Source organism: Ursus maritimus, unplaced genomic scaffold (assembly GCF_017311325.1).
Source record: "Ursus maritimus isolate PB19 unplaced genomic scaffold, ASM1731132v1 scaffold_16, whole genome shotgun sequence".
NCBI classification, from domain to species: domain Eukaryota; kingdom Metazoa; phylum Chordata; class Mammalia; order Carnivora; family Ursidae; genus Ursus; species Ursus maritimus.
Window position 1 is genome coordinate 9337739 of NW_024424008.1, and position 24701 is coordinate 9362439.

Below are 24701 nucleotides of genomic sequence, written 5' to 3' on the forward strand. Positions count from 1 at the left end.
AGGAAGGAAGGAAGGAAGGAAGGAAGGAGGGAAGGGAAAGAGAGAGAGAAAGAAAGAAGAAAGAAAGAGAGAGAGAGAGAAAGAAAGAGAAAGGAAGGAAGAAAGGAAGAAAGAAAAGGAAAGGAAAGAAAAGAAAAAAGAAAAAAGAAAAAAAAGAAAAAAGAAAAAAGAAAAGAAAAAGATTGATTTCCAAATCTGATGCCAGTGGTTCTTAAGATCAGCCTTGAGGAGCCAGCCCTGGCTGAGGTAGGGCTCCTTCCCCCGTTCTGCCCAGGGCCTTGCATTTACTCTATAGGACTTTGATTACCGTTATCAAAAGTAACTATTTGCCCACCTCATCTACTAGATTGAGTTCTTTGAAGATAGGGATTTAGAATCACAGTCTTAGAATCACACCATCTTAGAGTTCTAGAATCATTTAGTGATAGAACCGAAGTTGAAAGGACTCCTGAGTCATCTGATCAAATCCCTTACCTAAACATCCCCTATATTCCATTTTTGACATGAGATTGTCTAGCTTCTCTTGTATACCTTTAGTGACAAGGAGCTCATTGCTTCCAAGGCAGCCAAGGCTCTGATTGTTAGGACGTTTCCATGTTTTAACAAAAACTGCCTCTTGTTATTTCTACCCTTTGGTCCTTGTACCCATCGGAGACACAAAGTATATGCCTAATTTCTGTTCCTTTTTTGGCCCTTCAGAAACTTAAGTCCTGTCCTCCCCTTTCCTTGCTCTGGAGTGAGGATGGAGCAGGAACCCTGTTAGGGAAGCCAGCTGGCTAAGGGGTTCTTGGAAAATGGACTGAGCTGCCTCATTTTCTTTACCTGTGCCTTGCAGATTTGCTGCCGTGTTTAGAGGACCCAGTGTGTGTAACGGGCTGAGAGCTGGGCCAAGCATGATGCATGCACTCCTATTGTTATTAGGTGAGAAAAGAAAGGATGGACCAGGATTCCTGTCCCAGGGAGACCATAGTCTGAAAGATCGTCGGGGAACTCTAATACAAAGAAGTTAGAGATAGGCCCTGACCTTGGGACAGGCTGGGCAGGGGAGTGGGGTGGGCTGACTGCAGGGGTCAGGTGAAGACTCACCTGGAGAGCTACCTCCTTCAAGTCTTTACTTAAGAGCCACCTTCTTGCTGAGGTCTTCCCCGACCATTCAGTTTACAAATCCTGATCCCTCCCTTCCGCTGCCCTCCCTTCCCTTTTCTGCCTTGTTTTTTAGTAACCTAACATCATCTGATATATTTAACTTAAAAAACAAAACCCAAAACCTTTTGCTGTTGTTTCTCTTGCTGCATCCCCTAGCTGAAGCTGCCAGCTTGTGTCTGTCCACCCCATCTCAGAGTGCTGTTTCTGCGTTCCTGTGACCACCCCCTTCCCTCTCCCCTACGGCTCTGGGGAGGTAATGAAGCCCAAATGTTTCCAGCTCCAGGGTACTTTGTGATCCCTCGTGGCTTCCCTACTCCCTGCCCACCTCTGTGAATAGAGCCTCCTCAAATTACAGGCCTGAGATGGCCGTCTGCTTCCTGCAGGCCCGGGCTGACACATTCTCCTATGGCCCCTTGCCCTTGTCTTGGACACGGCACTTAGCAGTCTGTGTTATAATTGTCTACTCTATTTGTTGACTCCACACCTAGAAAATACGGTCTTTGAGGGCACTAGGGCAACACGAAGTCTGCACAGAGTAGATTCTTACTGTGAATGTGTTGAATGATTGAATGAATGAATGAATGAATGAATGAATAAATGTCATGAAATGGAGATCACTGGGAATGATGTTATCAGGGAAAACTTCAAAGAGGAAATGGAACCCGAGAGAGCCTGGGGGCTGACTGGATGGCGCAGTGGGTTAAAGCATCTGAGTTTTGCTTTCGGCTCCGGTCTGATCTCAGGGCACTGAGATCAAGCCCTGCACTGGCTCCGGGCTCCGTGCTCTGTGCTCAGCGGAAGTCTGTTTGAGATTCTCTCTCTCCCTCTGCACCCCCCCTTGTTCTCTCTCTCTCTCTCAAATAAATAAATAAATCTTAAAAAAAAAAAAAAAAAGGAACTTGAGAGCCTGGAAGGCTAACAGGATGCTTTTTCAACCTCTAGGCCAGACCTCTCCTTTGAGCAGTAGACTCTTATATCTGACCACCCGCTTGACATCTCTGGATGATACATTGGGACTGGGACCCTTGACTTCCTTCCCCGGCTCCTCTCCGTCTTCATTCTCTCAGTAAGTGGAACCATCACCACTCCGGTTTCCTGTTTGTTTTCTTCAGAGAACTCCACCTGGTCTTCTGTTTACCTGTGTATTGGCCTGGCGTCTGCCTTTCCGATCAGACTGTGAGCACTCCGAGAGCACAGACCAGGTGTGTCTTTTTCACCATAGAATACACAGGATGTAAGTCCACATCTGTCTAGTAAGTTGGGGGAGAAGGGTTGGGAGGTAGGATGAGCATGGATTGTGTCTGTCGATAGTGTTAAAAGTTAAAAGAGAAAGCTTAATGGTCACATCAAGTTATTTTATTCCATTACTTACCAGCGGGCTGTACTTCTGTGATTTGTCTCCTCTTGGCCTGTCAGTTTGACCTTCAGAACACTTTGTCCTGTTCTGAGCATCACCTTTCTCCTGCCTCTGCAAGCAGCACAGAGCAGTGAAAAGACCCCCAACAAGGGTGGGATGGTGTAGGTGTCAGGAGACTAAAGATCTTCGTGGTACCCTCTCCCCACCTCCCCCTCACACATGCTATGTCTGGGGAAGCAAATGGTCCAGAACAGTGCCTCTGGGGTCCAACAGAGCTGGGTTTGAATCCTAGCCCTGACACTTTTTGGCTGTGAGAGCCTAACCTCTCTGAGTCTTAGTTTCCTTATCTGTAGAATGAGGATAAAAATAGCTCCATCTGTGGATTACAGTGAGATATTATTTATAAAGTGCTTTACCTGGTACCTGGCACATAGCAAGTGTTCCACAGAGAATGACTATTAATGACTATTAATGAGGGCATGTGCATTCATGGTGTTGTAAATATGGACTTTTGAATCTTATGATTTAAACAATAAGGGTTATGGGAAGGCAGAAGAAAGTAGGATAAGTGAGGACCAAGATTTGCAGAGGAAGTGAGTCTCAGTCAGGAATCTTAGCTGCAACAGGCAGAAAACCCAACTCAAACTGACTTAAGTAGAAAGGGGAATCTATTGGCTCATGTAATTACAAAATTCAGAGGATTGGCTTCAGGCATGGTTGGATCCAGGAGCTTAGATGATGTCTTCAGGAAGCTGTCTCTTTGCATCTTTGGGCTCTACTTTTCTCACTGTTGCTCCATTCTGAGGCAGGATCCCACTTTGTGGTAACAAGATGGCTGCCTGCAGTTTCATGTATACACTCTATCCTGTCTGTAAAACCAGTAGGAAGAACTTCTTTCCCCCACAGCCCTCCTGGCAGAAGTCTGGGTCTGACTCTCATTGTCCTGAAACAGGCCCAGTGCCCATCCCAGCACCAATCATAGAAGCCAGGGAAAGAAGCTGGCAGGGGTGTCATCTTTTTTTTTTTTTAATTTTTTTTTTTTAAGATTTTATTTATTTATTTATTCGACAGAGATAGAGACAGCCAGCGAGAGAGGGAACACAAGCAGGGGGAGTGGGAGAGGAAGAAGCAGGCTCCTAGCGGAGGAGCCTGATGTGGGGCTCAATCCCAGAACGCCGGGATCACACCCTGAGCCGAAGGCAGACGCTTAACGACTGTGCCACCCAGGCGCCCTGCTGAGAGTAGATCTTAAACGTTCTCATCACAAGAAAAAGATTTTTGTAACTATGTAAGGTGTTAACTAGACTTATTGGTGAACACGTCGCAATGTACGTAAATATTGAATCTTTATGTTGTATGCCTGAAACTAATATGATGTTATATGCCAATTATACCTTAATAAAGATAATAAATGATAATTTATTTATAATAAATTAAATAAATTTAATTAAATCAAATAATAAAATAATGCATGATTATTAATAAAAAATTAATAATTAAAACACATAAACTTAATAAAAAATAACACATAAACTTAAAGTTGGTGGGGGTATGATTCCCTAATATGGATGTTATTAGTGGAAGTAGGGTAAATGGTTGTACAACTGAAACACGTAGGCCTTGGAGAATGGCCCTGATTTGGGCAGAGAGAGAGAGGAGGGAGGAGGGCACCCAGAGATTCTTAGCCAAGAGAAAGTGAGAAGAGGGGATTAAGTGTGCTGTGAGCATGGCTCACATATCTGGGGCAGAGGGAGCAGACATGTTCTATGGATCCCAGAGAGGAGACGCAGAACAAGTGTGCTTGGGGACGGAGGAGTCACAGGACCTAGGTTTCTGCTCATGGGGAGTATGAACAGGCTGCCTCTGGCCGGAATGGGCTTCTCATCATGGGAGAGGTGTGCAAGCAGAGCTTCCTTGTCAGAGTTGGTATCAGAGAAGTCTTCTCGATGGGCTCTGACATGCCTTGCATCCCCCAAATCCGAAATCCTATAGTCCCACCCCCCATCCCGATCCCCATCCCTTCTCTCTCTTCTAAACTCTTCTCTGAGAGGAATGCCACATCCTTCTCGCTGATATGTTTATGGGGTGTCTGCAGACATTCTGGATTCTACTTCTGGTTCCTGCAGGAGTGTGGGACCTAAGGGGAACCACTTAGGGCTGTTTCCTCCTGGGCACAGGAGGGGGTGAGGTTATCTGATCTCTGGGGCCTCTGCCAGCTCTGACCTTCTAGCGCTCAGCCTGGCCTTCTGGGAGGGGTAGGACATGCCACAGTTCTCAGGCCAACCAGGTGTGTTGGCTCTTCAGAGTCTGAAAAGCACCAGCTGTCCCATTTGGTTCTTTCACTTGACCTGTGACGAAAGCAGGGTGGGGGGCATAGGGGTGCTGTTTAATGCACGGCCTTTGGAGTCCTGACTCGAGTTCAAACCATGGACCTGCCTCTAACTATATGAACTTGGGCAGACCTTCAGCTGAGCCGCTTTCCTCTCCTCCTCCTCCTCCCCCCCCTCCTTTGTTTTAAAGATTTTATTCATTTCTATGACAGAGAGAGAGTGAGCACAGGCAGGGAGAGTGGCAGGCAGAGGGAGAGGGAGAGGCAGGCTCCCCACTGAGCAGGGATCCTGATGTGGGGCTTGATCCCAGTCCCAGGACCTTGGGATCATGACCTGAGCCAAAAGCAGATGCTTAACCGACTGAGCCACCCAGGCGCCCCCACTTTCCTCTTTGTAAAACACAGTCAGAATTCACCTTTGTGGGTTTGTTATTTGCTGTGAAGATTACGTAAAGTGTGTAAAGTGCTTAGGACAACCCTGGGCTCTGGGTCAGGCTGGAGAGAGGTGAGTATGGTGGAATCAAGTTGAGCTGAATAACACTATCCCCTCACGGGCGCCCAGCATTTCACAGGGCCCAGCATGCCCCCCCGCCCCCCGCACCTCTGGTGCAGGTGAGGGCCGTGTGTCAGGCAGAGTTCTGGCAGGAAACAGCTGGTAATTTGAATAGAGTACGAGGAGGGTTTAGGAAACCAGCAAGGAATGGCGCCATCCCCCTGGCTAGCAACGGTGGGGAAGGACAGCGCAGTGAGGTTCAGAGGGCAGGGGAGGAAGGGGTTACTAGAGACTGCAAAGGCCAGCAGGCTGGAACTGTGGCTTTTGGTAGAGACTGCACCTAACCCAGCCCAACCCATCTCAACCCCTGCTGACCCAACAGGGAGAGAAGTAAGTACCCTCCTCTCCCCCTACTCCTTCCCTTTTTTACGGTCTTCTACCACTATCTGCCTTTGCCCCAACCCAGATGGGAGCTCCAGAGCAAGGGGGCCTGTGGTGGGTGGAGAAGGGTGGTGAGCATCTGGAGAGGCAAGCAGGAGGGACAACAGTCTGATGGGTGGGGGCCTGTCCCACTCCTCTTTATCCTGCTCTGGGCAAGGAGTAGGGGAGAGGAGCAGGAGAATGAACGAATATGGGAGGAGGCTGTGAACCCAGGCTGTTCACCCTAGAAAGAAGCAGGAGGACAGCCCACAGTTCCTCAAATACCCACCTGCTCTCTAGCCCCTCCAGGCCTTCACTGTGCTATTCTCTCTGCCTGGAGCACCTTCTTCCTGGAGTTGGCTAACTCACCCTTACCTGCTACCTCTTCCTGGATCGATCTGTGCCTGAAGTCAAGCCCTAAACTTTTGAGTTTGAGTTTGAAAAGATACTCACTTTTCATTTGAGCTAATTTGAGGTGGTTTTTTATTTTATTTTTTAATTTACAACCTAGAATTCTAATTCTATGTCCCCTTGAGCCTTTTCTGCCTTTTCTGCCCCTCCTCTTTTTTACGATTTCTCACCTCTTCTTTTATGTTTCCATAGTACTCTGTACAAACTTCTCTTATGGTACTTGTAACAGTTTATTATAAATTTTATTTACAGCTATGTCTCCTCCACAAAGCTGTGAGTTCCTTGAATCAGGGACGAAGTCAGATCCTTCTCTGTGTCCTCAGGGCCCAGCACAGGCGGACACACCTCGCATCCCCCATCCCATATCAGTCATGTTATCTTCAATTCCAAGTAACACAGGTTAAAGGCGCATTAGCCAAGTAGAGCCTATTGAGATGAGGGCAGCGGTGTGGAGTCTGGAAGCCATGTTCTGTGAAGAACAGAAGAATCAGGAAAGTTAAACTTGAAGAAGAGACCACTTCTGGGATAGAATTCCTCTGCGGACCCAACAGCCCACCTCTTCTGTGTGAGGCCCGGGCTGGGCCTGAGGAGGCCACAGAGGATGCAGCTACAGTCCCTGTCTGGAGAGCTCACAGTCCGGAGAGGGTCGGACGTGGAACGAAGTAATTCTAGCACGGTGTGGCCACTGCCATTAGCGGGGGATGTAGGTAGACATGGCCAGGAGGGACTCTCAGAGGAGGCCTTGCAGGAGGGTCGAGTTATGACAGTGTCGGAGGCGGGTTTCAGTTTACAAGCCCGAATGACTGTCTAACAATCAGAGTTCTGTACGAATGGAAGGCTGCCTGCGCACGGCCACAGCAAACACCTCACAGACTGGGTATTGACGTCTGTCAACAAAAGAACCAATATGGAGGCGATAGGGAATTTTTTGTAACAGCATAGATATGAAACTTGCTTCCTTTTACAAGCTCAGTACTAGGATACAAACACAAACAAACAAACAGTCTCTGGCCTAGAAAACCTCCCAATGTAGGTATTACAAAAATGTAACACTTTAGGCTTATACCGGTGTCTCTTGAATTTGAATAATGTATGGTTTCCTCAAAAATTATCAAGGTACTCAGTGCTGGCAATTTGGATATGTTCAAATTTAAACTCAGTATAAACTCTAATGCAACTGTAAAAGCAAATCTTTTATGTAGGTAATTTTTTATTCAATACAAACTTTTATTGAATATGAACACAACTAAAAAACAAGTAAATGCCAATAACACTAATGCCACTGGTCTTGGGAATCTAGGGAATGGATCTAGGGAATAATCATCATGAAAAAGAGAAGAAAACAAGAGACCCTGCGTGCCTTAAGAACACACCACCACCTATGAAGTTGACTTGCCAAATCGTATCAAGCAACAGGCTTTATCTTTCAAGCTTCAGAAAACATAGGAGAAAAAGATTTAAAAAAAAATTGTGGGAGGAATCTATAGGTGAAAGACACTAAGGAGACACTTATGAGACGTGCTATTTGAATCCTGATTTGAACAAACCAACTGTGAAAAAAAGGAACAAGCAAACATGGGAGAAATCTGAATACTAACTGAATATTTGATGTCGAAGTTTTGGGTTTTTTTTAGTCCTTATCTTTGGGGAATACATACTGAAATATTTATGGATGAAATAATATGGTATCTATGATTTGCTTCATAATAATCCAGGGAGGAAGCCGGAAGTAGGTATCAGTTTAAACTAAGATTGGCCATGAGTTGATGATTATTTTAGCTGCATGGTGGGTACATGAGGGTTCATTGTTGTATGTTAAAAAGATTTTATACTGGGGCGCCTGGGTGGCTCAGCCGGTTAAGCATTTGCCTTCAGCTCGGGTCACGATCCCAGGGTCCTGGGATCAAGTTCTGCATCGGGCTCCTTGTTCAGCCTGCTTCTCCCTCTGCCTGCTGCTTCCCCCTGCTTGTGCTCATGTGCTCTCTCTCTCTCTTTCAAATAAATGTATAAAATCTTTTTTAAAAAATGAAAAAAATAAACCTAAGATGCTGGAACATTTAAAATTCAGGCATATCCCTGGTGTATTATTGATGGGAATATAAATTGGTATAACTTTTATGGAAGGCAATATCTATTAAAATAAAAATGCACATATCCTTTGACTCAGAAAATCACTTCTAAAGATTCAACCTCTGTACTCACCATGTGCTATGTAACACACACACACACACACACACGCACACACATGAATTTTCGTTGCAGCCTTGCTTGTAAAAGCAAAAGATTAGCAATAACCTAAATGTCCTCAGTAGGATACTAGCTAAATAAATCATAAGAAATCCACTGAATGGAATACTCTGTAGTCATTTTTTAAAATGAGGATGCTCTTGGGATGCCTGGATGGCTCAGTCACATAATGTCTGCCTTTGGCTCAGGTTGTGATCCCAGCGTTCTGGGATCGAGCCCCTCAACAGGGTCCTGGGATGAAGCCCGCATGGGGCTCTCTGCTCAGCAGGGAGTCTGCTTCTCCCTCTCCTTCTGGCTGCCACTCTCTGTCAAACAAATAAATATAAACTAAACTAAAATAAAATAAGGATGCTTTTTATATACTAATCTGAAACAATTTCCAAAGTGCAATGGTGTGGGTATAGGGTGTTAGTATATGAAAAAGAATGTATATTGGGGCACCTGGGTGGTTCAGTTGTTAAGCGCCTGCCTTCAGCTCAGGGCGTGATCCCAGAGTCCTGGGATCGAGCCCCGCATCTGGCTCCCTGCTGGGAGCCTGCTTCTTCCTCTCCCACTCCCCCTGCTTGTGTTCCCTCTCTCACTGGCTGTCTCTCTCTCTGTCAAATAAATAAATAAAATCTTAAAAAAAAATGTGTATAATCATGCATGCTTGTGTATGCATACATATCTCTGAAGTTCATAAAAAAGGATTTACCATCATTTAGGCCTCCAGGAAAAAAAATGAGTTTATGGGGAAAAGAATGGCAGCAAAACTTACATTTCAAAGCTACCATTTTGTACCTTTTTAATTTGCATTACCTATATTTTTTAAAAAAAACCTTAAATTCTAACTTTTAAAAGAAATAAAAACAAAATTAAGACATTCAAAAATATAATTGCAGGGGTGCCTGGGTGGCGCAGTCGTTAAGCGTCTATCTTGGGCTCAGGGCGTGATCCCAGCATTCTGGGATCGAGCCCCACATCAGGCTCCTCCGCTATAAGCCTGCTTCTTCCTCTCCCACTCCCCCTGCTTGTGTTCCCTCTCTCACTGGCTGTCTCTCTACGTCAAATTAATAAATAACATCTTTAAAAATATATATATAATTGCAGGGGCGCCTGGGTGGCTCAGTCGGTTAAGCATCTGCCTTCCACTCAGGTCATGATGCCAGGGTCCTGGGTTCGAGACCCACATCGGGCTCTCTGCTCAGTGGAGAGCCTGCTTCTCCCTTTCCTGCTCCCCCTGCTTGAGCTCTCTCTCTCTCTCTCTGTCAAATAAATAAATAAAATATTTTAAAAATATATATATATATATATAATTGCAAAGATTATGTAGCAATGTGGGAAAATGTATGTAATATTAGGTTCGGTTTAAAAGAGTATACATAATTTTATCCATATAATAATGACAAGTACATAAAATATGTCTGTTCGTGATCAAGTACTAAAGACACACAAATGAAGGGCATGTGTTGTCGGGTGAGAGTACAAGTGTTGTTTTATTTTTAAATTGTATAATACTATAATATGGTATGATTATATGTATGGTAAATTATAATTTGGTAAAAAGAAAAATCAGATTTAGATGGCAAAAATCTGATTTCCATCGGGCTTTCAGAGAGAGGATTTTCCCAAGAAGTAAGGTATATCTGGTCACGCTGCTAGAGCTGGCTCTTTGTGGCTTCCTGCAAACTTCACTGGAGAAACAAGATGCTGAGCCAGTGACGTCCTTACACTTAGCACTTCTTCACCAGACCCTGGACAATCTGTTTATTTATGGGGAAAAGATTCTGTACAAACAAGAAGAGGCCTTCTGGAGATAGGAAAGCCAGGGTGTTAAATATCCTTCTTCATACGCTCAGCTTCCTTCCTTGAGGAAGGGCCCCTGTGGGAAAGCGGAGGTGAGCTCTGTCCAGGCAGGAAGAAGAGCCAGGAACCCACAGCAGCAGCCTGACCTGGTCCCATGGGCCTGGCCTCCGCTGAACCCTGGCCTTCTGCTCTGCATCCTCCTGGCTCTGCCGACCCACAGTCCACCTGTTCTTGAAGGCTTGGCTCTTCCAGGATGCCTGGCAATCTCAGGCTATAGGAGTGGACGACATTCTCTTGTTGTCTCATTCTGTGCCCCTATTTCTCTGCCTATGTAGCCTCTCCGCTTCCTGGGCCTGCCCCTCCTCGGCCCATGCCTCACATTTATCAGTCCTCTGCCCTCCTCTTCTCTCTCCAGACCTAAGTCATTAACTCATCACACCCATGTTCTAGACCCACACACCCGCTGCCTCTTGGCCCTCTCCACTTACATCTCCCACAAGTGTTTCAAACTTGATTTATCTAAAACTGAACTCATTATTTTTCTCTCCAAACTTGGTCTTCACCCAGTGTTCCCCATCCCAGCAATACCTCTAGCATCCACCCAGTTGGTCACACCAGAAACCTAGGAATTTTCCTTGACTCTTCTCTGATATTTACAGATGACAGCAGCAGCAGCAGCCATCTTACACCATGCAGCCCGGGAAACAGAGAAAGCTGGACTAAAGCAAGATAGAATGAAACGAACACACCAAGAAGCCTGCCAGGGAGGAGAGAAAAGACTACCTGGGTTCCTAAAGGGCTACATGCTCTGGTTCTGTTCTTGAGCCCACCTGCAACCCTAACCTTGGATTTTATGAGACCCCCGGTACCTTTTCTGATAATGCCCCCGCTGTCACTCTTTAATTTTTTTTGCATAAATTAGTTTGGGGTTTCTACATTTGCAAATACAAGAGTCCTAATTAATATAAACATGTTGTATCAGTCAGAAGAGGCTAGGTTATGCCATGGTAATGAACAACGCCCACATTTCAGTGGCTTAACTCCACTGCACCGCCAGGAGCAGCAGGGGCCTCTGCTCATTGCAGTCCCTCAGGAAGCAGCCACCATCTTGAATGCTGTTGGTCACCTTTCCAGTGGGAAAGAGAAACCCCAAGGGCTCTGACGCCAGCAATTCAATGCTCCAGCTCAGAAGTGGCATGTCACCTCCATTCATAACTCATCGATCAGAACAAGTTGCTTGGCCCCAACCAACCACAAGGGAGCCACACAGTACAGTCCCGCCTGAAATATTTGGTGAACAACACTGATAACTACCACGTATTTCCTGCTGTCTATTCTGTGCCAAGCCTTGAGCCTAATGAAACGGAGGCTCAGCAAGGTCAGGTAACTCAGTCTCTATACCATGCAGAATGATTCCCAGTGATCCAGAAACACGGGACAGGCTGCTGATTGAGGGAATGTACTTAAGAGGGCTAACGCAGTACCTGGTACTAAAAATAAGTGCTGAGTAAATGTCTCTTTCCCAGTCTCTGGAGGTATTCAAGACCAGGCTGTATGGCCACTTACTTGGGTTGCTAGAGAGGGCAGTCAAGTACTAGATGGGGAGTAACACGTGCACAGCCTTCCTACCCTGAGACTCTAACTCCACTTTGCCTGCAATAATTATTTCCCTTTTTGGCAATAATACTGCAAAGTAATTATCAACTACTATCCACCCCCCACATTCCTACGCTATTGCACTGTTGGCTCCCTGGAGGGAAAACAAAGGGCCTAGAAGGAATATGGGTAAATAATGGGTGGACAAAGCACCGATCAATTAATATTGGCCAAGTGTCCATGACTTGTAAAGCATACTGTCCTGAGCTCTAAGTCAGTGTGCACAGCAGGAAAGGAGCATGAGAACGGGGCTTATAGCTGGCACCCAGGCCTGGCTTTGTGATTAACTCACTGTGTGCCTTGAGCAAGTTTCTTCCGAAGTCTTGGTTTCATCTCTATACAATGAGGAGGCAGGAACATACCTCCAAAGTCCATTCCAGCTTGAATAACTGATAAAAGCTGTGTGCAGAGTTAAACAGCAAACCTCAGACGTGGGAAGACTCACCTTTCTTCTAGAAGCCAGTGGGGCCACAGGACCCTGGAAGCTCAAAAAGGACTTTCGATACCACATTACCTAAAGCTGCACTTCGCAATATGGTGGCCACTAGCCACATGTGGCTACTAGCCACATGTGGCCACTAGCCACACAGCCACCCTTTCTGAAGGGTGACAACTCCAAAATGAGATGTGCTATAAGTGGAACTACACACGGAGTATCTGGATATAGCATGGAGAAAAGAAGTGTAAAACCTTTTTATATTTGGTTAATTAAAGTGCTAATGTCACCTGTTTATTTTTCCCTTTTGAATGTGGCTACTGGAAAAATAAAATTACGGTGTGGCTCACATTGTATTCCTATTGGACAGTGCTTATATAGGGGAAACTGAAGCCCAGAGAGGGTAAATGACTTGCCCAAAGAGCTGGAACTGCAGCCTGGGTCACCTGACTTCTCATTCAAGGATCGTTCCACCCTAACTGCCTGTGGTAGCCAGTCTCCAGGATGGTCCCTAACAATCTGCACTTACCCTCACCCTGTGTAGTCCCTTCCACATTGAGTCGGGTTCATCTATTAGGAAACAGTAGAAATGACTGCGTGACTTCCAAGCCTGGGTCATAAGACCTTGTGGCTTCCACCTTGTCTCTTGCTGGCATCACTTGCTCCGGGAGAAAGAGTAGCTCTGTGGAATGGCCCACATGGTGAGGAACGCAGGTCCCGTAAATAACCGGCACCAACGAAGCAGAGTGAACCATCTTGGGGGTTGGGATCCTGCATTCCCAGTCAAACCTTTAGATGACAGATGATCCAGTGGACATCTTGACTAGACCTTGTGAGAGATCTTAACCCAGAATCACCCAGCTAAGCTCTTCCCAAATTCCTGACCCACAGAATAATATGAGATAATGTTTATTGTTTTAAGTCATTAAGTTTTGGGGTGATTTGTTACATAGCAATGAATAGTTAATACACAGCCTTATAAATTTAGAGATCTCATTTAAGGAAAACTTACTTCCACCTTGGCATTTGTACAGTGTGAGAAATTATTCTTGTCTTTTCCTGGCCTCTGGTCTAGCTCAGGTTACCTAACTAAAAATAGCTATCAGGCTTGGCAAGCCAATGCAGGGAATCAAGATCTCATTTTATTCTTTAAAGACTCCTTTCCCTTCTTTTATTGCAGAAAGCTCCCCACCATATCACCTTCACCTGGGCTATCTAAAGATATGACTCCCACAAAAATCAAAGGAACTGGAGCCCAGAATCGCCCAATTAAATACAGTATTTAGGAAGTAACAAATATTTGAGAACTGATTCTCTATATCTGAGTTTCTCTAAGCTGAGAAAATGGGGTGTCAACAGTAGTGCTAATGTCTTACATTTATATAGCACGTGTTGCTTTTCGTCATGTTTTCACATCTCCCATACCTGAGGTAGGTGAGAAGATATAAATAAACCAGCAAACATATGGAAACAATGGCTAAGAGCTCACACTTTGCTCATAGTCTCATGGTGAGTGAATGACAGGGCCAAGTCTAGAATCTGGGTTTCAGTGACTCCCAAGTCAGTCTTGGTGCTTTTCAAGCAGGACCTCCCAGCTGTGACAACATGAACACTCTTCAGCTGGAGCTGTCCTCTGAGATCAACATGCACTTGTAGGTCTCTTTAAAGGCCTCAAGGAAAGGTGGTATTACTTCATCCACAGTGACGTGCCTTTGGAGCTCCTCACTCAGAGAGGTGACACCTGTCCCAACCAGCCCGCAGGGGACAATGTGATCAAACCACACAAGGTCTGTAGAACAGTTCAGAGCCAGGCCGTGGGACGTGATGTGCCTTCCACAGCGGACTCCTGCAAGACAAGAAAAAGGGTCTCAGAGTAGATATCCTCCCTCCCCGGGCTTCAGGATCTCACTCAGTGTGATGAAGAAACTGGACTCCATCACTGGTTTTCCAGCTTTGTTTCTGAGCACCCAAGGGGTTGTGCATAGATCGGGTGAGGCGGACATGGCTGGGGAGGGGTGTGTGGCTCCACAGCTCCTGCACTTATTATGGAGATTCCAGAAAATATCTTTTAACAGAGATTCTGTTGCTTTAAAAAAAAAAAGTTTAAAAAGTTTGAAAATTGCTAAGCTCCATTATTGTCCAGACATTGTGATTCATTGGAAGCAACCTGGCAATTCACATCTCGAAAAGATGAATGTTGGATGAGATGACCACTGAGGGCCCTTCTGAGGGCTGTGAATATAAGAGATCAGAAAGAAGGCTTAAAACCCTCAAACTCAGCGGATAGTTCTGATTCAAAGGCCGCGCCAGATACACTTCCGTCCAGCCCGAGCTTGCTCTCACCTCCATTGGTCCAGCCCCGCCAAGCCCCGCCCCCGGCCCCGCCCCGGCCCTCCGCACTAACCTATCGCGCAGACCTTGCGCTTCCCCAGCCAGACGCCGGTGTAAGGCGGAGGCCGCGCGCTGGCGCCGGGCAAGCCCTGGAGCTCGCACAGGCGCACGGCGCACGCCTCCAGCGCCGCTACGTGGGTGCGCAGGCGCAGGCCCAAGCGTCTCAGGTCTAGCACAGGGTGGCAGAGCAGCTGGCCGGGGCCGTGGAAGGTGGCCAGGCCACCGCGGCCTGTGGTGCGTACTTCGGCGCCCAAGGCCCGCAGCCGCGCCGTCTCCTCCGACGTCAGGCCGCCGCGCAGCCCGGAGGTGTACACGGGCCCCGCGGGCTCGCAGATCAGGAGTGCGCCCGCCTCAGTTCCCGACGGGGCCTCAGTGCCTGGCTCGGCCTGCAGCCGCCGCAGCCAGCGCTCCTGCAGGGCCAGCAGCTCGGTGTAGGGTATCCGGCTTAGCCGCACCAGCTGTACCGCCGGCGGCCGCATAGCTTCAGCCGGGTCGTCTGCGAGGTTCCGCCCCCTGCCTGGGCCTGGGGGCGTGACAGGAGGGGCGGGGACTCGGAGGCACGTCCCCAGCCGCTGCTCCTGAGTGCTGGTCGGCGGCTCTAGAGCTAGACTGTGAGCCCAAGACCCAGTACCAGGTGTGTCTCTTCCACTCATTCATTTCAACAACCAGTAGTGATACAGTGGTGCACAGTGTACGGGGAAAAAAGTCTGTCCTGGGAAGCTTACAGTCTTACAGCAGACAACAAGCAAGTATTAAAGCATTAAATAAGGTTATTTCACGTACTGATAACTGCTAGGAAAAGAATATAAAACAGGGTAATGTGCGTCCTGGGTGGAATTACCCGAGGAAGAGAGCGAAAAGGAGGTGAATGTGCAGAAAGTTTATGGCGGGGAGCTGTAAGAGTGATGGAAGCAGGATTCGCAGCGGGAGAAGTTAAACCGAAACAGGCCTGCAGAGGCCTCAGCCTGTCTCAAAGAATGCTCTGAGCCGGGGATGACCATTATGAGTTATTCCAAATTAAAGCACAGGCACCCGACGTTTTTGTCCTATCACTGAGCAGTGATAGAGGCTCTATCTGTAACTTTTGGCAAGGCTACATCCTTCTGTGGAAGGCAATTCCCAGAGAATTATGAGCCACAAGCAGCCTACACCCAGAAGCTGGGGGAACGACTGGCTAGGTCTTGAGGGTGGATCTGGACCACGGTATCCATTATGTTGTATTGGATTGTCATTCAAATAAATCTGAACTCGTTCAATGAACTTTTCACTGAGTACCAACTATGTGTTGTTAGGCCTGTTGCTAGGTGAAGAGGATACATAAGGCTATCCCACCCCTGTAGTCCTGATAGCATAAAGAACCCAGTTATTATGTCCTCAGTCTGTCCTCTGAATCTGACTTCCAAGCTGCGGGCAAGAATTGTTCAATTGAAAGGAAAGAAAAACAAAAGAAAGAAGGAAAGTGTAGACAATAATGTAACGAATTATTGTTTATCCACCATCCAGCCTTGTCAAATTTTAATATTTTACTATTTTTGCCTAGGTCTTTTTTAATTATAGAAACAATAACTTTACTCCCTTAGGTATCTGAAAGACGTTTCCTAATACAGACATAAAAATCCTAAGCAAATATTAGCAAGTTGAATCCAGCAATATACAAAAGGATTAATGCATCATAATGAAGTAATGTTTATCCCGGGAATGCAAGGTTGGTTTGACATTATAAAATCAAACAATATAATTCAAAAAACCATATGCTTATTTTCATATGCATTTTCAAAGCTCTTGGAAAAAATCAACACCTACCCTGACTAAAACTCCCGGCAATTGGAGCCAACTAGGAAGAGAAGAGAAATTCCCCAGTCTGATGAAGAGTACTGCATCAATCAGGGTTCAGACACGAGAGAAACCACAAAGGTAACATCTTAATTAATTTTTTTATTTTGAGAAAGTTGTAGACTCACATGCAGGTGTGAGGAATAAAATACAGAGAGATCTCGTGTACCCTTTACTCAGCTTTCCCTAATGGTAATGTCTTGCCAGTGTCACAATTAGGATATTGACATTGATATAGTCAGGATACAGAACATTTCCATCACCACAAGGATCCTTCATGTTCTTTTATATCGACACTGCTATTTAACTCCTGGCAAACACAAATCTGTGTTATATAAATGGAATGACACAATGTGTAAACTTTTGGAATTTACTTTTTTTTCTCTCGGCATAATTTTCTGGAAACTTATCCAGGTCGTTGCATGTAACAATAGTTCATTTCTTTTTATTGATGCGTAGTGTTCCATGGTAGGGATGTACCACACTTTGTTTATTCTTTCCAGTTTTCAGATAGCCTGAATAAAACTGCTACAAATATTTGTATACAGGGTTTTTTCTGTGTGAGCATAAGTTTTCATTTATCTGCAATAAATGCTGAGGAGTACAATTCCTGGGTCATATGGTGCTTGCATGTTTAGTTTTTAAAAAACTGCCAAACTGCTCTCCAGAGTAGTTGTCCCATTTTACATTCCCACCAGCAGTGTATCTATGAGTGACTTAATTTCTCTGCGTCCTTGCCAGCATTTGGCATTGTCACCATTTTTTTTTTAGACATTCTAGTAGTAGTAGTATTTTGTTGTGACTTTAACTTGTACTTCCCTAATGGCTAATGATGTTGAACATTTTTCATGGGCTTATTTTCAGCCTGAATATCCACTTCAGGGAAATGTCTGTTCATGTATTTTGCCTGTGTTCTAATTGTGATTTTTTAATGTTCAGTTTTTAGAATTCTTTATATATTCTCAGTATTAGTCCTTTGTCAGATACATGGTTTGTAAATAGTTCTGGCCACTCTGTGGCTTGTATTTTCATCCTATTAACAAGGTCTTTTGAAGAGCAAATGTTTGTAATTGTGATAAAATCCAATTTATCTACTTTTCCTTTTGCGGATCATGTTTTTAGCCTAAGAAGTCTTTGCCTAGCCCTACATCCTGAGGAGTTTCTCCCACGTTTTCCCCCATATTTTGAAACTTTGGTCATGACTTTATAAAATATTTTTTTTTCCTATGGATGTCCTATTGCTCCAGCACCATTTGTTCAGAAACCTATGTTTCCTCTGTTTAATTGCTTTTACACCTTTGTCAAAAACCAGTTGGGCATAAATCCCTAGCAGATACCAAGAGTATTTTTCACATAACTAGAACAAATAATCCTAAACTTTGTATGAAACCACAAAAGAGCCCAAATAGCCAAAGCAATCTTAAAAAAGAAGAACAAAACTGAAGGTATTGCAGTCTTGGATTTCAAGATATACTACAAAGCTGTAGTAATCAAACCAGTATGGTAATGGCACAAAAATAGACACATAGATCAATAGAACAGAATAGAAAACCCAGAAATAAACCCATGGTTATATGGATAATTAATCTATGAAAAGGAAACAAGAACATGCTATGGGAAAAAGACAGTCTCGGGGCGCCTGGGTGGCACAGCGGTTAAGCATCTGCCTTCGGCTCAGGGCGTGATCCCGGCATTATGGGATCGAGCCCCACATCAGGCTCCTCCACTAGGAGCCTGCTTCGTCCTCTCCCACTCCCCCTGCTTGTGTTCCCTCTCTCGCTGGCTGTCTCTATCTCATAAATAAATTTAAAAAAAAAAGAAAGAAAAAGACAGTCTCGTCAACAAATGGTGTTGGGAAAACTGGACAGCTACATGCAAAAGAATGAAACTTTACCACTTTCTGCACTCAAAAATAAACTCAAAATATATTAAAGGGCTAAATGTGAGACCTGAAACCATATAATTCCTAGAAGAAAACATAGTAATCTCTTTGACATCAGCCGTAGAAGCATTTTTCTAGATATGTCCCCTGAAGCAAGGGAAACTAAAGCAAAAATTAACTATTGGGACTACAGCAAAATAAAAAGATTTTGCACAGTGAAGGAGATCATCAACAAAACAAAACAAAAAACCCACCGAAGGGGAGAAGATAATTGCAAATTATATATCCAATAAGGGTAAGTACCCAAAATATACAAAGAACTTATACAAGTCAACACCAGAAAAATACACATAATCCAATTAAACATGGGCAGAGGATATGAACAGACATTTTTCTAAAGAAGACATACAGATGGCAAACAGACACATGAAAATATGTTCAACATCACTAGTCATCAGGGAAATGCAAATCAAAACCACAATAAGGTATCACCTCACACCTGTCAGAATGGCTAATATCAAAAACATAAGAAACAAGTGTTGGTGAAAATGTGGAGAAAAAGGATCCCTCTTGCACTGCTGATGGGACTGCAAACTGGTGCAGCCACTCTGGAAAGTAGTATGAAGGTTCCTCAAAAACTTAAACAGAATTACCCTATGATCCAGTAATTCCACTATTAGGTATTTACCCAAAGAAAATGAAAACGCTAATCCAAAAAGATATATGCAGGTGTGCCTCAGTGGCTCAGTTGGTTAAGCATCTGCCTTTGGCTTAGGTCATGATCCCAGGGTCCTGGGATTGAGCCCCATGTCGGGCTCTCTGCTCAGCAGGCAGTCTGTTTCTCCTTCTCCCTCTGTCCCTCTGCCCACTTGTGCTCTCTCTCTCTCTCAAATAAATAAATAAAATCTTAAAGATATATGCATTCACAATCGTCAAGCTATGGAAGCAACCCAAGTGTCCACTGATAGATGAATGGACAAAGAAGATGTATGTATATGTATACAATGGAATATTATTCAGCCATAAAAATAAGAATGAAATCTTGTCGTTTACAACCACATGGATGGATCTAGAAGGTAAAATGCTAAATGAAATAAGTCAGTCCGAGAAAGACAAATACCATATGATTTCACTCCTATGTGGAATTTAAGAAACAAAACAAAGAAAAAAAGAGACAAACCAAAAAGCAGCCTCTCAACTATAGAGAACAAACTGATGGTTACCAAAGGGGAGGAGGGAGGAGGGATGTGTGAAACTAGTCAAGGGGATTAAGAGTACAGTTATTCTGATGAGCACCGAGTAATGCATAGAATTGTTAAATCACTGCACATCTGAAACTAATGTAACACTGTATGTTAATTATATGGAGTTTAAAAATAAATTAAAAATTTTAAAATTATTGTAATGATCATGTTTTATTTACCTCAGTCACTATAATAAAGACTGTTTTATGCTAAAAAAAAAAAAACACCACAAAAACCAGTTGGGCATATTTGTATGGGCTGATTTTAGGGTTCTCTTCCATTGATCTGTGTGTTTTCTCCACACCAATACCATATATTCCTGATTGCTGTAACTCTATAATAAGTCTTAATATCAATTATTCCCATTCCTCCCACTTTATTATTCTTTTTTCCAAAATTGTTTTAGTTATTCTAAATTGTTTTAGGTTTTTGTCTTTCCATATAAACTTTAAAATAATCTTATCTAGGGGGCATCTGTCTGGCTCAGCTGGTAGAGCATGTGACTCTTGATCTCAGGGTTGTGAGTTCAAGCCCCACATTGGGTGTGAGCCTATTTAAAATTTTTTAAAAACTAAAAACATAAAAAAAGAATAACCTTTCTACATCTAAAAAAATCCTGATGGAATTTTGATAAGAATTGCACTGAACCTGGATATCAATTTGGAAAGAATCAACATATTTGCTATATTGGGTCTTCCCAATGAATATGGTTATGTCTCACCATTTATTTACGTCTTCTTTGACTCCTTTCATGAGCATTTTGTAGTTTTCAGTATACAAATCTATACATGTTTTGTTAGAGTTATACCTAAATATTTCTCTTTTTTGAGTGATTCTAAGTGGTATTGTATTTTTAATTTCTGGGTCCATGTGTTCATTGCAAATACATAGAAATGCAACTAATTTTTGCATCCTGTAAGATACCTTGCTGAACTCACTTATTAGCCCTTGGAATTTTTTTGTAGATTCCTTAGGATATTCTATGTAGATAATCTTGTCATCTGCAAAAGGGACAGTTCTATTATCTTCCTTTCTGATGGGTGTGTATTTAATTTCTTTGTTTTGCCTTATTGTACTGAACCCAACTTCCAGTACTATGTTGAATCAGAGTAGTAAGAGCAGTCTTCCTTGTCTTTTTCCAGTCTTAGGGGAAAAGCATTTAGTCTTTCACTGTTAAATAAACTGTTAATTGTAGGCTTATTGTAGATGATCTTTATTAAGTTGAGAAAGTTTCCCTTTATTCCTGTTTTCCCCGAGAGTTTTTATCATGAAGGGTGTTAAATCTTGTCAAAGTTTTTTTTTTGGGGCAATGATTGATATGATCATGTGATTTTTTTCTTTAACCTATTAATGTGATAGATTACATTGATTGATTTTTGGATGTTGGCTAGCCTTGCATAGCTGGAAGAAATTCTACTTGGTTATGGTGTATAATCCTTTTTATACATTGTTGTATTTGGTTTGCTAATATTTTGTTGAGGATTTTTGCATCTAAGTTTATGAGAGATACTGGTCTAAAGTTTTCTCTTTTTTATGCTTCTTTTGTTTTGGTATAGGGTAATACTAGTTTCATAAAATAAATTGTGAAGTGTTTTTCCTCTTCTGTTTTCTGGAAGAGATTGTGTAGATTGCCTACATTCTTCTTTAAACATTTGGTAGACTCTCTCTGAAACTATCTGGGTCTGGAGATTTCTTTTGGGGAGTTTAAAAATTACAGATTCAATTTTGCTAATAGTTATAGATCTATTAAAATTATCTATTTCATCAATCAATCAATCAAATTATCTATTCCATATAGGTGAGTTGTAGTAGTTTGTGTTTTTCAAGGAATTGGTCCATTTCATCTAAGTTGTCAAATTATGTGTGTAGAGTTGTTTGTAGTATTCACTTATTATCCTATGGATACTCACGTGGTCTGTAGTGATGTCCATTTTGTCATTTCTGTTGTTAGTTGTGTTCTCTTTCTCTTTTGTGTGTTAGTCTTCTTAGAGCCTTGTCAATTTTATTAATTTTTTCAAAGAATTGGTTCTTTGTTTCATTGTTTCCATTGTTTCTGTTTCTAATTTCATTGATTTCTGCTCCTTATCATTCCCTCTTTCTGCTTGCTTTGGGTTTATTTTGTTCTTTTTCAAATGACTTCTATGTGGGAGCTCAGATAATTGATTTTAGATTTTTTCCTCTTTTCCAGGGTATGGATTTAGTGCTACAAATTTTTCCCTCTCAGTGTGACTTTGGCTATATCCCACAAAGTTTGATATATTGTATGATCATTTTCACTCAGTTCAGTGTATCTTTTTTACTTCCTTTGAGACTTCCTCTTTGCCCCCTGGATTATTTCTAAGTATGTTATATTCCTTTTATCTTTCCGTTACATATTCCTAGTTTGATTCCACTGTGGACAGAGAACACACTATATGATTACAATTCTTTAAAAAAATGTTTCTTAATGGCCTGGCATGTGGTCTATCTTGGTATATGTTCTGTGGGCATCTTAAAAAATGTATATTCTGCTGTTGTTGGGGGCAGTATTCTTTAAATGTTAATTAGACTCTGTTGGTAGATGGTGTTGGTGAGTTCTTCTATATCCTTGCTGATTTTCTATCAAGTTGTTCTACCAATTGTTCAGAGAAGGGTGTTGAATTCTGCAAATATAATTGTGGATTTACCTATTTCTCACTAAAGTTCTATTACTTTTTGCTTCACATATTTTATAGCTCTGTTGTTTGGTATATATTCATTTATGATTGCTATATCTTCTTGGCGAGTTGATCCTTCTATTATTTTATAATGTTCTTCACTGTTTCTGATAATATTCTTTGCTCTGAAGTTTACTTTGTCTGATAATATTGTAGTCACCCACTCCTGCTTTCTTTTGATTACTTTTGCATGATATATATATTTTCCATCCTTTTACTTTCAATTTGTCTTTATTGTTATATTTAAAGTGAGTTTATTATAGATAGCATATAGTTGGGTCATGCTATTCTCCCCCACTACTCTACCAATCTCTGTCTTTTAATTGGTATATTTAGGCCATTTAGATTTAATGTAATTATTGATATATTGCTATATTAAGGTTTAATCCTGGTATTTTATTTTTCTGTTTGTTCTGTTTTTTATTATTATTATTTCTCTATTTTCTTTTTACTGTCTACCTGTGCTTGACATCATTAATTGTCAGGAAATGTAAATAAAAACCACAATGAAATGATATTACATACTCACCAGAATGGATAAAATTTGAAAAATGGAAAATATCAAGTGTTGACAAGATTGTGGAGTAACCAGAAATCTCATACAATGTTGTTGGTAGTGTTAAAAGGTACAAACACTTTGGTAAATGTCTGGCATTTCTTATGAAACTAAATATACGCCCATCCTATGGCCCAATTTTTTCCCTAGGAATTTACCCATGATAAATGAGAACATTTATACCACAAAAAGATTTGTATGACAACGTTCAGTATAACTTTATTCATCATACTCCCAAACTGGAAATAGCTAAGTGTCTATCAATAAGGGAATGGATATACTGTGGTGTACTTATACAATGGAATGTTGCTCAGCAATTAAAATGGACAAACTATCTTCCACGAGTAGCATAATTTGTGGGTCACAAGAGTCTCAAGTACTATGACTATGAAGAAGATGAATATGGGCCCACATCTACTGCACAACCAAAAATAGTAGGTTCCCGTGTCCAGAACTTAGTCACATGACCACATATAGGGTTAAGAGGTTTTGGAAGTATAGTTTTTTTTTTTTTAAGATTTTATTTATTTATTTGACAGAGAGAGACAGCCAGCGAGAGAGGGAACACAAGCAGGGAGAGTGGGAGAAGAAGCAGGCTCCCAGCGGAGGTGCCCGATGTGGGGCTCGATCCCAGAATGCAAGGATCACGCCCTGAGCCAAAGGCAGATGCTTAATGACTGAGCCACCCAGGCACCCCCGGAAGTATAGTTTTTTGCTGGGTGATCTTATGCCTAGTTAAAATTCAGGCAATCTATTAATAAAGAAAGAATGGGATACGTGGCAGTCACTGTCATAATTAAATTGAAAAACTAACAAAGGTGATAAAAATTTACATTTGTAGACATTTGTTTAAATATTTATTGCTTTTCATTTGATAGTTTTTGTATTTTGAATTCTGTAAAAAAAAAAAAAATGGTGGGGCCCCTGGGTGATGCAGTCGTTAAGTGTCTGTCATTAAGCGTCTGCCTTCGGCTCAGGGTGTGATCCTGGCATTCTGGGATCGAGCCCCACATCAGGCTCCTCCTCTAGGAGCCTGCTTCTTCCCCTCCCACTCCCCCTGCTTGTGTTCCCTCTCTCACTGGCTGTCTCTCTCTGTCAAATAAATAAATAAAATCTTTATTTTAAAAAAATGGTAGAGGAGTGGTCCTAAACATTTTTGGGGGCCCTTGAGAAGCTTGTCAGCTCCAGCTGCTGGGCTTGTGGTGCCTAATGGATACGAGATATCTGAGGATAATGAAACCACTGAAAGAGGGAAGGTGTGATGTCTCTTAGCCCCAGCCCCTATCCTAGACAAGAAGGTAGCCTTTCAAAGGACTTGGGGACAGATTCAGTATGCAAGTTGTGGGGCTAAGGGAATGTAGACACTTAGACAAAGATATCAACTGATCCTTTAAAAAAAAAAAGATATCAACTGATCCTTATGTAGTTGGGGAATAGTCCATAGGGGTGGGGGAGCAGGAAGTGGGAAGGTAGGGGGAAGGGAATAACAACCAGAATGAGGCTCAGGGCCAAGAAATTGGCAAGGGAGACAAAATAACATAGACAGACGTATACAATGGTAGGTTTCAGAGCAGATTACAAAAGTCATTGTGAGTCATCAGTGACAGTGCTGTTGTTTAAAAATAAACATAGCATTTAGATAGCTCCAGGCTCTGAGGGAAAAATAGAGGTTGAATTTCACAAGCCCTGTCCCAGGATATCTACAGTTCATAAATAAATATGTATGGGATGGGGAAAGTAACTCATGACTCAGTTCTTGGAGAAGATGAGCTCAGTGCTCTAGTCTGTGAAAGGTCCTTATGGGAGTTGGAAGGAGCCC

The 24701-nt window shown here is 42.8% G+C and overlaps 1 protein-coding gene across 1 annotated transcript; it reads right to left on the reverse strand.

The window, feature by feature from the left end:
* Positions 1-13173: 13173 nt before the first annotated feature.
* Positions 13174-15195, reverse strand: LIPT2 (lipoyl(octanoyl) transferase 2). Its single transcript, XM_040630841.1, has 2 exons — positions 14685-15195; positions 13174-14126 (listed from the first exon to the last, which is right to left on the reverse strand). The coding sequence occupies exons 1-2, from the start codon at positions 15148-15150 to the stop codon at positions 13897-13899; spliced, it is 696 nt and encodes a 231-aa protein (XP_040486775.1). The 5' UTR covers positions 15151-15195; the 3' UTR covers positions 13174-13896.
* Between the last annotated feature and the right edge of the window lie 9506 nt (positions 15196-24701).

Bases quoted from the DNA above. Each gene is read 5' to 3' on its own strand.
- LIPT2 (XM_040630841.1), bottom strand. From the start codon at position 15,150: ATGCGGCCGCCGGCGGTACAGCTGGTGCGGCTAAGCCGGATACCCTAC. The intron at 14,127-14,684 runs GTTAGTGCGGAG...CTTGTCTTGCAG, and splicing joins GCGCAAGGTCTGCGCGATAG to GAGTCCGCTGTGGAAGGCAC.